Genomic DNA, 13,127 nt, shown 5'->3' with positions numbered 1-13,127 from the left:
ACATCCCGTAAATCTACTAATTAAGTGAGGAATAATCTAATAATAATCTGTTTTAATGCACAAGGTAATTTGATTTGCTGTGCTGATAATATACAATTTTGTTCTATAAATGTCTTACCTTTTAAAAGTTCATCACAGCGGTCTCTTCTGCTGTATCTCTATGGCGCTGATAGTATGAGCGCGAACTTCCGGGAACTATTGAGCGGCTCCATGATCCGCCATTGCTGTAAAAAAACGGTCCATTGGAGTCAACGGAGTTGTCGCAACTCTCTCTCTCTATGGCTCTGGTTCTACTGAAGCTCATTTGGCCTACCTTTTCCGCGCTTGTTTGACTCGCGCGCCGAGGGCAAGCTGAAGTGCGCGTCTGAAAAGTCTCCGGTTCGTTGTGGTCGCAAAGAGATACGGCCGTTCCGCGTCTTAATAAGTTTTTAATAAATACATTTTTTAACTCATTAAAATGCTAAAAACTGTTATGTAAAAACGTTGCATTAATTGTTTTCAATAACTAAGCTTTTGTTTATTTATGACGTTTTATTACTATAGAAGATTTTCACAAAATGATTTTGGCAAAATGGCGCCCATATGCACTGCATATACTCCATAGGCTACCCCTTATTTGCGCCACTGGATGACACATTTTGAGTAGAAAAAAAAAAATAGGAAAACATGGCTTATGAAAAGTGCAACCTATTGAACAGAGTGTGTATCTCTATCACTCACAGCCTTCTTTTCATTTGTATAAAGTACAATTTGTTGTCTGTCCAAACTAAGGCCTATTGTGACATGATGGATGTCTTTGCAGGCCTTAATTCATGTGATCAGAGCTTATCCATATCATTTTTCCATTGCTGCCCATCGAGGGAAAGAGAAGATGTGCTTCAAGGCAGAAGCACTATTAGAAGCCATTAACAAGAGCTGCAGCATTGACACACAGTGTGTCATCATACCTAGTGAGTGATCACTGCAGGGTGTGATCGTTTGATACATTCCATCTCTAGATTGGAAAGACAACTGTGAAGAGAATAGGCAAGATTATAAATACAGTAATATCTAATTCTGAACTTGTTCACATTAACATGGGATTTCCTTCCTAGAGCAGACATCTGACTTTATGAGGCTGGTGATGGTGAGCATCGCTGTAGTGGTAGCAGTTACCGTGGCTTTTATTCTGGGATGGCTGGCAACACATCTTGGTCCACAGATCAAACAAACCTTTTGCTACAGGGAGACCATTCCCAATGTACTGGTAACTGTGTTTAACTTCATGATCAATTCTTGTACAGACATCTGAATAAGCCCATCTTTTTTTCTGTAAGAAACTAATTTACTTAGCATAGCTGCAACCCAAGGTCATTGGAAATGCACGCCTGTGGCGACATTTCAGCAAAATGATGTAATGATGTAAAATGATTACATTGCTTCTTACACATTTTGTGTCTCATGGAAGTGATACCCAAGCAAAAAGTAAGTTGTTTTACTGCCTCTATTGTGAATTTCAGCTGGAAACTGCAGTGAATTGTATATATTGGTACGTTTTTGTAGTTTTGCAAAAATGTAGATACCAGTACAGTATGTTTTTCCAATGAACACATGTTGCATCTATCTGACAAAGAAAACACCCCAAACCACCATTTCTAGATGTGATGACTTACATTATTTGGAAGAATGACCACTTGATCTTGATTTTTCCAGCTTGATGACTGGCCCACCAGAACACCCATCCTTTGTACTGATGTTTCACTGGAGCCCACAGACCCTCTTTTGCTGCTCCTCTCAGCAGAGCATCAGTGCACAACGGTGCAGTTAGGAGGGTACAGGCTGAAGGAGGTGGAATGCAGAACATGAGCTGAAAAAATAATTTAAAAAATGACGGTGTGGTACATACCCCAGTTTTGAAGTCTCGATTTGGTACATTTTTTGTACAGCAGGGGGATAACTAAACATATAGACTTTTTTTTTAAAAATTAAGTAGTGGTTTATTGAACTATTGCTCTGTATTTAAATCAATTCAATTATAATTAAAAATGTATGTATATGTATATGTATATGTATATGTGTGTGTGTGTATATATATATATATATATATATATATATATATACACACACAAGGAGCAATATTGCTTGTGCATTACTATAATATTAAAGGTTACAATTAACAACAGAGCCCAAACTATTAAATACAATTTCTACTTATTTTTAGATATAATAAGCACTCCAAGAAATGCAAACATGTAAATTTCACATAGTTATAAATATAATAATCAAATGAAACAAAATGTATGCAAACATGTCAATTGCACATAGGGCAGTTTTACATTAACTTCTAAATGCAATTACAAAGTTATGTTTCTACTCAATTTGTTGTTTAAATATAATATTTAGGCTACATGGTGTCTGCTTATAACTTGTTTTCATGACAGATTTATTTTATCATACATTAAATCAGGGTTTCTTAAAGTTGGGTCACACAGCCAAGGGTTCTACAAAATAATTTTAGGTCTGTGTGATTTCCGCAGTGTGCAAAATGTGGACTGAATCTAGTCATAAAATGTAATTTACTTTATAACATTTAATGACACATTTTTTGAGCAAATCTTGGATGAATAATTCAAAAGTATCTCTGTACACTACATGGAATAGTATCTGTGAATATTAAAGCACAAAAGAACTTCTATTTAAATGTGAAGGTTGCTTGTGCTGCGCATCTCTGAGTGAATGAATGTCATGGACAGGGTTTCATGAAGCACATGCGGCATGATGCCTGAATTTTTTCCATTCTCTACCGTCTCAATATATGAGGACATCATGAACACATGAGCTTCATCTTCAGAGATACTCTGAGAGTCATTTCACCACCTTTTCACAATTTCATGTCTAATTAAATGTCAAATCTATCATCATATCATATACAGAAAGTAGAAGGTCTTCACGACAACCCATCAAAAAGTAGAATGTACTTCTCAATGTAATAATAGTAATAATAATAGTAATACAATTATTTTTTACAAATTAAGGAGTAATCCCACAATTTTGTCTTCTCTGTTTTAATTTTAACAATAAACATCTGTTGTGCAGCGTATTGTTTTGCAAAAAATGAAAGTAATATTTAAATTTCCTTTGATTACATTAAAGTTAATGATTAATGCCTTCATTTTTGAACATAGTGTAAAAAGTGTCAACAAACGATTTCAAAAGCTAAAACTGTTTTTGATAACACATGAACAACTGTGTGTGACCTGATTTGCCATCTACAAATTACAAATACACCTGTTGAATCAGAAAACAGTTATGCTTATGTCACATTATTACATTTACATGTCTAAATTTCTATGATCCCCAATTTTAAGTACTGCATTTTTCTGGTAACTAACTTTTGTATTAAATACATGTGTTTTGTGTATGTTTAAGTATTTTAAGTATATTATCTAAGTATTGGTATTTTAAGTATACAAAAAAAAAATATATATATATATATATATATATATATATATATATATATATATATATAATTCTTACCAAGTCATAGCTATTACAAGTTATAGCTCTTTTTACAAGAATAAATTCTTGATAATATGAAAGTATAGGAAAAGTGATAAGAACGTTGAAGATTTCGATGAAGATGTTTATTGCAGCATAGCAGTGACAAAGTACATGTTGTATCTTGGGTTCAACGGAGTCGGAATGAACCCACGAACATCCTAAGCTCAAAGCTTTTATACACTTACAGTTTACTACTTGCTTAATGTAAATGAAGTTGCTCCTGTTGTTACAGCTGTGGTCTGTATGTTAATTAAGTTCTGACACCTCGTTGTCTGAGATGGTTCTTTGTGTCCCACGCCCATTCCCATTCTACAATTGGTCACCATTTGCTCAGGATGTGATTATCCCAAATGGTCTAGAAACAACGTAACTGCTGACTTTCTTCTTCTCTATAATAATAAGCCATTTTGGGAAATGAGCATGACCAAACATATATTGTGGATTGGAATCTGGGTCGGGGCAGACTATAGATTCTTACAGTCCCCCCTTTGATGCTCTTGGCCCAAAAGAAGCACCACACTCACTCATGTTACACAGATTACACCTCCCTTTCAGGGAGCTGCTTGCATCTCAGCATGTCTATCAGACATTTCTTGCTGGATGAAGGACCATCACCAACTCAACCTTGCCAAAACAGAACTGGATGTGGTTTCAACAAGCCCATCACTTCATTTCAATTTCACCATTGTAAGAAATTATAGTCTGCCTCGACCCAGCTTTCACTCCAAATTGTGTATTGAACTATACTCCTTTCCCTACAAAGAGCCCAATTATCATCGCGATAGTTCTTTCCATTTAAAAGATATGTAAATAGTATCTCCGGAGTGATAATTCATCACTTATAGCGTGGGAACGGCAGTAGGCCATCAATAACCATCTGCTGACCAAAAGGGTAAATGAAACAATGATAGGGATTCTGTTTAATCTTGTCATCCTAACATTTGGTTGTTCCCACCTGAAAGTCTACCAAAGATGTGGGAATGGAAGGCTATCACTTTCATTGTTATCCGCAATTTACATTTAAAACGAAACTTAATTTACATGTTGAGCGGGAAGAGGAACGTAATACAGTATAAAATGTTTGAGCTTAGGATGTTGGGGGTTCATTCCGACTCCGCTGAATCCGAAGTACTATTTGTACTTTGTCACTGCTACGCTGTAATAAAAGATTATTTTTCATCAAGATCTTCGACGTCCTCTTCACTTTTTCTTACACCATCCAGTTAGGCACATCAACCATAAATCATTCAAAAACAGCCAGAAACCATGGAGCTGTGATTGATAATCAACTGAATTTCTCCATATTGCTAAAACTAACCGGTCCTGCAGATTTGCTTTATGCAGCATTAGGAAGATCAGGCCCTTTCATTTGGAACATGCAACACAACTCCTTGTTCAAGCTCTTGTTCTGTCCAGACTGGACTATTGCAATGCTCTCTTTGCAGGTCTTCCAGCCAGTTCTATCAAACCTCTACAATTAATCCAAAATGCTGCTGCAAGATTAATTAATGCACGCCACACCTCTGTTCATCAATTTGCACTTACTACCAATAGCTGCTCGCATAAAATTCAAGGCATTAACAGTAGACATGTCAAGCTTTCTGTAGATATATTTCTCATGTCTCTGTGTGAAGTATTTGCTGAGTTACAGTTCATTTTAGTGACGTGTTTCAAAAAGCAGTTCGCGGAGAGAGTGAAGACTGAGAACGCACCCTGTTTGTTTTCTTTATTCCTCAAAAGCACAAAATACTCCCCCGTACGCACGGGTATATAAGATGGCGGCATGCATCCGCTCATTCAGATTTTTGCTTCGGAACCAATCGCTTCGTGAGCGCTGCTACTCTCAAGAAGAAAAGAAGATTTCATCGAAGCTGCAGGGGTTACCTCTGGTTGAGTTCTACCTCGCCCTGTCAGAGCACAGATAAGTGCTGTGGTCCTCCCCTGGGCACACCAACTAAAAGAACAATTTCCTACAGCACGCACGGTTATTGAGAGCATTTTTCGAGATGACTTTCTGACCATGTGCTTCTGGGTGTGGTAGTTTCCTTACATGACAGACACGATCGCTGTCTCATTTGTCTGGGCCATAAGCATGCAGAGACAGCGTTCGTGGATGGCTCGTGCCCACACTGTTAGCGCATGTCCATGGCTACGCTAAGGTCGCAGCTCTCATTTATAATGAGGTTTCCCTCGGGCTCTCGTAAAGACTCTGCGGCTGCGTTGGTTAGGGACAAGGGTGACATGAGGATCACAGTCAGGAATGCTCCGTCGGGCCAGAAACCACGGAAGTCCGGCCCCTCTCAGTGTAGCCCCGTTGAGCTCCTGGTAGATGGCGCTGGTCCATCCCTCGGCAGACCCAGTGTCTCTTTTGGGGCTTCCGGAAGAAGATAAGATGTCTATTGCTGCATCAGAGGAGGGGCTATCGTCTTCGGAAGCCGAATATTCTGCTGAGCAGCCCCCTGCCACGGCGGCTGCTCAGTTGGTGTCCGAGGCTGAGTTGATGGCCATGCTCCACCCTCGGTCAGGTGATGTCCACCATGGTGGTCCAGGAGCACCATCTCTGGCTGAACCTGGCACAGATGTGTGACGCAGACAAAGTTCGCTTTCTCAACGCACATGTCTCCCAGGCCGGCATCTTCGGCGACACTGTCGAGGACTTTGCCCAGCAGTCCTCGTCAGTCCAGAAGCAGACGGAGGCTATCAAGCACATCTTGCCCCGGCATGATTCTTCGAACACCAAGCCGCCGGGAGCCAGGTCTTTGTCTGCCCGTCGCCCAAGGGCGTCCCTCTGTAGCCTCAACACCTTCTCCGCCCCAGGAAACACAGAAGGAGGTAACCCCTCAACAGGGGCGTCGAGCTGGCCACGGGAAAGGGGTGCAGCCTGCTTATCAGGGCACTGCTAAGTGTTCTCAGAAGACAGCGACGCGTCCCTGAGACGGGCGACCCAGAGATGACAAGAACTGTTCTTTGGGGGACACCGACATCTGCGTCCTCACCCCTGGGGGAGGGCCAGGGGCTTTTCCACTGCTGTCGAGGTCACTGAGGGGACCCTGACCGAGGCCCCCCTCAGCACGGATGCACTGGCACACAACTAGCCCCGGGGTTTACGCAAGTATGCCTTCCCCTCAGTGAGCCTCCTTGCACAAACCCTGTGCAGGATCAGGGAGGACGAGGAGCAGGTCCTGTTGGTTGCACCGTTCTGGCCTACCCGGACCTGGTTTGCTGACCTCATGCTTCTCGCGACAGCCCCTAGCTGGAGGATTCCCCTGAGAAAAAACCTTCTTTCTCAGGGGATGGGCGCGTTCTCACCTGCGACCCGATCTATGGGACCTGCACATCTGGCTTTTGGATGGGACGCGGTAGACCTCTCTGGCCTTTCTCAGGCTGTAATAGATACTATTACTATTAATACTATTACGGCTTCGCAACTGTTCGGACGCTCCTGCTTATTGCTCTGCGCTTCACTCCATATTTATGCACTTTTAACTTCAGCATATCAGCACAGTGCTCAAACAACACAGTTTTTAGAAAAGGAAGACTCTTTGCCTCCCACTGCCAGCAGTTTACATTCTGGAGATGGGAAAACACAGCTGCCTACATTCAAACAGATGGGAAAGAAAATGCCCCTTGTGGAATCTACTTGCTGCATGAACTGCCACAGACTTCTACAAAGGATTGCGGTTCTTGAAACAAAGTTACTTGCTGGACCTCCAAAACAGGTGGAACACACAGCAGATCGGCATCACAGACCCCCGCGGCATACAGCCGGTGAGTCCTATGAATCTAGTGAATCTCAACAGTTTATACAAAGTGTAGAAGAACAAGCTGATCGACAGACTAATCGATGGCACAAACAGGGAGCGAGACCCAAAGGCACTCGAGACATCAGATTGTCACGAGTATCTCGTATTGCTGCGGTAGCATCCTCTACCCCAGATACGGCTATGACAAGACTTGTAAACACTGGCATTTTACAACCCCCTATACATCTTGAGAACCGATTCGAACTTCAATATTTTCTGGGGCCATAGACAACTGTTTAAACTGGACGGCTTCCACCCAAACAAACTTGGTGCGAGAGTGCTAAAGGACAATATCTATTTCTCCCTCCGTCATCCTTCAGTGGTGTGTGCCAATCCACTCGGCCTCAATGGCACACACACACCTGGACAGAATATGAGTGACCACAGGACTTCATGTCAGCCTCAGAGTCATCTTATGGTTGACACATCCCACAAGGACACTGATAACACCACGCAGCCAAAACAAACTTTCCTCACAGAGACTATCCCGGCTGAGCCCTGCCCACACAGCTCATCACAAACAGACTGTGACGTACTACATCAGCTCCAAGACTCAGCACCCAAGGACAACTATCTGGAAAACAGCCAGGGAAGCCAGGACAACATATCACAGCCACCGGAAACACCAGAGCCAGAGCCCCGCTCGCCAGACACACTATCCCTCTCTCCAGAATCTCCACTTCTAACACCGTGTCCTAACTACACGCGACGCGACAAGATTCCAGCGACAAGCAATTTAGGTGTCCACACCAGACGCGACGCGACACCGCGACGCGACAGAATCAATCAAATATCACAGCCAATCAGAAGCGTGTGTGGGCGGGCTCTCTCTGGAAGCGCACTGCTCTTGCAACGAAATGGATACGTTTATAATCTAATTCATAAATTTTAAAGCTTTTTAACAACATTAAATATACACACTGAGTGACCGATAACATCTTTGTTATGGAATACACTCGTTGGTTCGCAGTGAGTTCACCGTTTTAACGGTCATCTTTGATTTAATTTATTTTTCAAGATCTGAGGTAAACTATCTGTTGTTGCTTTCAGTATGGCTATAGGGTCACGCAATATGATATTTAAACTCATATTAGACACGTTTAACTTTGAATAAAGCATATAATCACCTGAGATTATCTACTGTCATATAGTTTGTATGTTGTTGTTCCAGCCGCGACGTCGCGGAAATAGAAACCGTTTCTAAATTAGAAATTTCGCTTGTCGCCGTCGCTGCTAGTTAGGACAAAAACTCTGATTAACATGGAAAAGATACCTTTTATCGCGTGTCGCGGCGTCGCGTGTAGTTAGGACACGGTGTAAGCTTCTCACAGAAAATGGAGGAACTGGTGTATGCTGGGAACAAACTCTCCCACTCGTTCGCTGCAAGCCCCCAGATATCAACTAAAAAACGGCGGGCCCCACAACCACCAAAGACTTCATGCCCAGCTCTCCCTCCTCCTCCTATGAGAGCTCTCCGTCCGCTGCCACAACGCCAGGGCCCAAACCCTCCTCCATCGGCTGTAGGTGAACCAAAAACAACTGATAACAGCTCTCAGTGATATGTGTCGGGTCCCCGCTATATTAGCAGCAACACTCACAAATGTTCACAGAACAAGCGGGAACCCAGTGTGCCTGTAGCTTTTTATATTTCTGTTTTATCACGTGATAGAAAGTCTAAGGCCTTCTCAAGCCGTACGGCTGACCCATCTAATCTGTGGCCTGTAATGCGTCAATCTAAGATTGCTGTAGAGACAAAATGTAATTCCATCAAGTTAGCATTTTTAAACATTCGCTCACTAAAAAATAAATCATTTCTGATCAATGATTTTATAACCACAAACAACCTGGATTTTATGTTTCTAAATGAAACATGGCTTGAAGACAGCTGCAGTGCAACAGTCCTCAATGAAACAGCCCCTCCTAACTTTAACTTTACAAGTGTCTGCAGGACTGTTAGGAGAGGTGGAGGTGTAGCTGCTCTATTTAAAGATGTTTATCAATGCAAGCAAGTGTCATTTGGTCAGTATTTGTCCTTTGAATATCTAGGTAATGTGCTGAAAGGTGCTCCACGCATTCTGTTTATCATTATTTACAGGCCTCCAAAATACTCTCCAGCCTTTGTTGAAGAGTTCACAGAACTGTTATCAATGATTTCCTCAGAGTTTGACTGTTTTACTATTGCAGGGGATTTTAATATTCACATAGATAATGCAGAAATCAAAACTGCAAAAGAAATTATTACTGTTTTAAACACTTTTGATCTGATCCAGCATGTGCATGAACCCACACACAATCGTGGACACACTCTAGATCTACTCATCAGTAAAGGTCTAAAAATTTCATCCATTGTTGTTAAGGATGTAGCACTATCTGATCACTTCTGTATTTTCTTTGATATATTGATCTCTGTTAACACTGAATCTAGATCTGTCTCTGTCAGAAAGAGATGCATTAATGAGAAAACTAGTGCGCTATTTATGAAGGCTATATCTTTAACACCAAGCATTTCTGCAGACTCTGTTGATCTTCTCCTGGATTCTTTTAACTCAAAAGTTAAGAATGTTATTGATGATATTGCTCCGACAAGGGTCTGCAAGAAGAATGGCAGACAAAAATCACCATGGAGAAAATCAACAGCAGTTCAGAGTATGAAAAGACAATGCAGAAAAGCTGAGCGGATGTGGCGGAAGACAAAACTTGAAATTCACTATAGCATCTATAAAGACAGCCTTCATGCTTTCAATGTGGAACTAGCCACAGCTAGACAGACCTTCTTCTCAAACCTTATAAACAGTAACTTAAACAACTCTCGCACTCTTTTGCTACTGTGGAGAGACTGACAAACCCCCAAGTCAGATTCCCAGTGAAATGCTCTCCGACAGTAAATGCAATGAATTTGCTTCCTTCTTTTCTGAGAAGATCAATAATATCAGAAAGGAGATTGGCATATCTACTTTTGCAGAGGTCACACAGATTCGACCGCAATTTCAAAAAGAAGTGACTATGTCTGTTTTGAAGCAATTGATTGCAAAATTTTGAAAGAAATAGTACAGCACCTTAAATCATCAACCTGCTATCTTGACACACTTCCCACATCTTTTTCAAAAGTGTGCTTAACTGTTTAGAAGCAGATCTCTTAGAAGTGGTGAACGCCTCACTTCTTTCTGGGACTTTTCCAAACTCCTGAAAACTGCAGTTGTTAAGCCCCTTCTGAAAAAGCGCAATCTTGATAACACAATGTTGAACAACTATAGACCAATATCAAATCTTCCATTCATAGGTAAGATTATTGAAAAGGTAGTTTTAATCAGCTGAACAACCACTTAAACTTAAATGGATACCTGGACAATTTTCAATCTGGTTTCCGAGCACATCATAGCACAGAGACAGCACTCGTTAAGATAATAAATGATATTCGCTTCAATTCTGATTCAGGCAAAATATCAGTGCTGGTACTACTAGATCTTAGTGCTGCGTTTGACACTGTTGATCATAACATACTTCTAGAGACTGGAAAACTGGATCGGGCTTTCTGGGATGGTACTCAAATGGTTCAGGTCATACTTAGAAGGGAGAGGTTATTATGTGAGTATAGGAGAGCATAAGTCTAAGTGGACGTCCATGACATGCGGAGTCCCACAAGGCTCAATTCTTGCACCGCTCTTGTTTAGCCTGTATATGCTCCCACTAAGTCAAATAATGAGAAGAACCAAATTGCCTATCACAGCTATGCTGATGATACCCAGATTTACCTAGCCTTATCTCCAAATGACTACAGCCCCATTGACTCCCTCTGCCAATGCATTGATGAAATAAACTGTTGGATGTCCCAGAACTTTCTTCAGTTAAATAAGGAGAAAACTGAAGTCATTGCATTTGGAAACAAAGATGAAGTTCTCAAGGTGAATGCATACCTTGACTCTAGGGGTCAATCAACTAAAACCAAGTCAAAAATCTTGGGGTGTTTCTGGAGACAGACCTTAGTTTTAGTAGTCATGTCAAAGCAGTAACTAAATCAGCATACTATCATCTCAAAAACATTGCAAGAATTAGATGTTTTGTTTCCAGTCAAGACTTGGAGAAACTGGTTCATGCCTTTATCACCAGCAGGGTGGATTATTGTAATGGTCTCCTCACCGGCCTTCCAAAGAAGACCATTAGACAGCTGCAGCTCATCCAGAATGCTGCTGCCAGGATTCTGACTAGAACCAGAAAATTTGAGCATATTACACCAGTCCTCAGGTCCTTACACTGGCTTCCAGTTACATTTAGGATTGATTTTAAAGTACTTCTACTCGTTTATAAATCTCTAAATGGCCTAGGACCTAAATACATTGGAGATATGCTCACTGAATATAAACCTAACAGACCACTCAGATCATTAGGATCGAGTCAGTTAGAAATACCAAGGGTTCACACAAAACAAGGGGAGTCTGCTTTTAGCTATTATGCTGCCCGCAGTTGGAACCAGCTTCCAGAAGAGATCAGATGTGCTAAAACATTAGCCACTTTTAAATCCAGACTCAAAACTCATCTGTTTAGCTGTGCATTTGTTGAATGAGCACTGTGCTACGTCCGAACTGATTGCACTATGTATAATCACTTTCTATTCTTAAATGTTTTAAATTCTTTTAAAATCAATTTTTAAATCACTTTGTTTTTATTGTTGTGATTTTTATTATTTTTAATAATGACTATTTCACTTCCTTTTATGTAAAGCACTTTGAATTACCATTGTGTATGAAATGTGCTATATAAATAAACTTGCCTTGCCTTGCCTTGCCTAGATACTATCACTCAAGCTAGAGCCCCCTCTACGAGGCAGGCCTATGCTTTGAAGAGGGGTCTATTGGTTGAGTGGTGTTACTCTCACCGAGAGGACCCTAAAAGATGCTCGGTTGGTGTGGTGCTTTTCTTTCTGCAGGAAAATCTGGAGCAGAGGCTGTCCCCCTCCACTTCGAAGGTATATGTCACTGCCATTGCGGCTCACCATGATGCAGTGGACGGTTCGTCCCTGGGGAAGCATCACCTAATCGTCAGGTTCCTGAGAGGTGCGAGGAGACTAAATCCTCCTTGGTTACACCTCATCTCCTCTTGGGATCCCTCCGTGGTTCTCTTGGGATTACGGAGGGACCCCTTTGAGCTGCTTGATTCAGTTGAGCTAAAACATCTGTCTCTCAAGACTTCGCTCCTGATCACGCTCACTTCCATCAAGAGGGTGGGGGACCTGCAGGCATTCTCGGTCAACGAATCATGTCTTGATTTTGGTCCGGCTGATTTCTCACGTTACCTTGAGACCCCGTGCCCAAGGTCCCATCACTCCCTTTCAAGACCAGGTGGTGAGCCTGCAAGTGCTGCCCTCGGAGGAGGCAGACCTGGCCCTTGTGTTGCTGTGTCCCGTCCACACCTTGCTAATTTACATGGAACGCACCCGGAAATTCAGACGCTCCGAGCAGCTCTTTGTCTGCTTTGGAGGACAGCAGAAGGGGATGGCTGTCTCCAAACAGAGGTTGGCTCATTGGTTGGTGGATGCCATTACCTTGGCATACTAGTCCCAAGGTGGTCCGTGCCCCCTGGGAGTGAGAGCTCATTCCATTCGCAGTGTTGCCTCCTCCTGGGAGTTGGCGCATGGCGCCTCTCTTACAGACATCTGTAGAGCTGCGGACTGCGCGACACCTAACACCTTTGCAGGATTTTATAATCTTCGAGTGGAGCCCGTGTCCTCCCGTGTCCTCCCGTGTGTTGGGTAATATCAGGTCATTTGCGGGAGATGGGCTCGGTGTT

At 42.1% G+C, this 13,127-nt stretch overlaps 1 protein-coding gene across 4 annotated transcripts in view; it reads left to right on the top strand.

Annotated features, from left to right (window-relative positions):
* crfb16 (cytokine receptor family member B16) overlaps positions 1–3,348 on the top strand; it is a 69,298-nt gene extending 65,950 nt beyond the window's left edge. For 3 of the 4 annotated variants that reach the window (XM_058764954.1, XM_058764946.1, XM_058764974.1), the window contains 3 exons: positions 803–950; positions 1,095–1,246; positions 1,693–3,348. In XM_058764954.1, the coding sequence (XP_058620937.1) occupies positions 803–950; positions 1,095–1,246; positions 1,693–1,845 (453 nt within the window). In that variant the 3' untranslated portion in view covers positions 1,846–3,348. The remainder of the gene's footprint in view (positions 1–802; positions 951–1,094; positions 1,247–1,692) is intronic. The other variant, XM_058764964.1, reaches the window with a different exon arrangement.
* The last annotated feature ends 9,779 nt before the right edge of the window (positions 3,349–13,127 follow it).

The sequence above is a fragment of the Onychostoma macrolepis genome, chromosome 02 (assembly GCF_012432095.1).
Source record: "Onychostoma macrolepis isolate SWU-2019 chromosome 02, ASM1243209v1, whole genome shotgun sequence".
Lineage (NCBI taxonomy): Eukaryota > Metazoa > Chordata > Actinopteri > Cypriniformes > Cyprinidae > Onychostoma > Onychostoma macrolepis.
The sequence above is the reverse complement of the archived record's forward strand: the minus strand, read 5'-3'. Positions and strand labels throughout refer to the sequence as shown.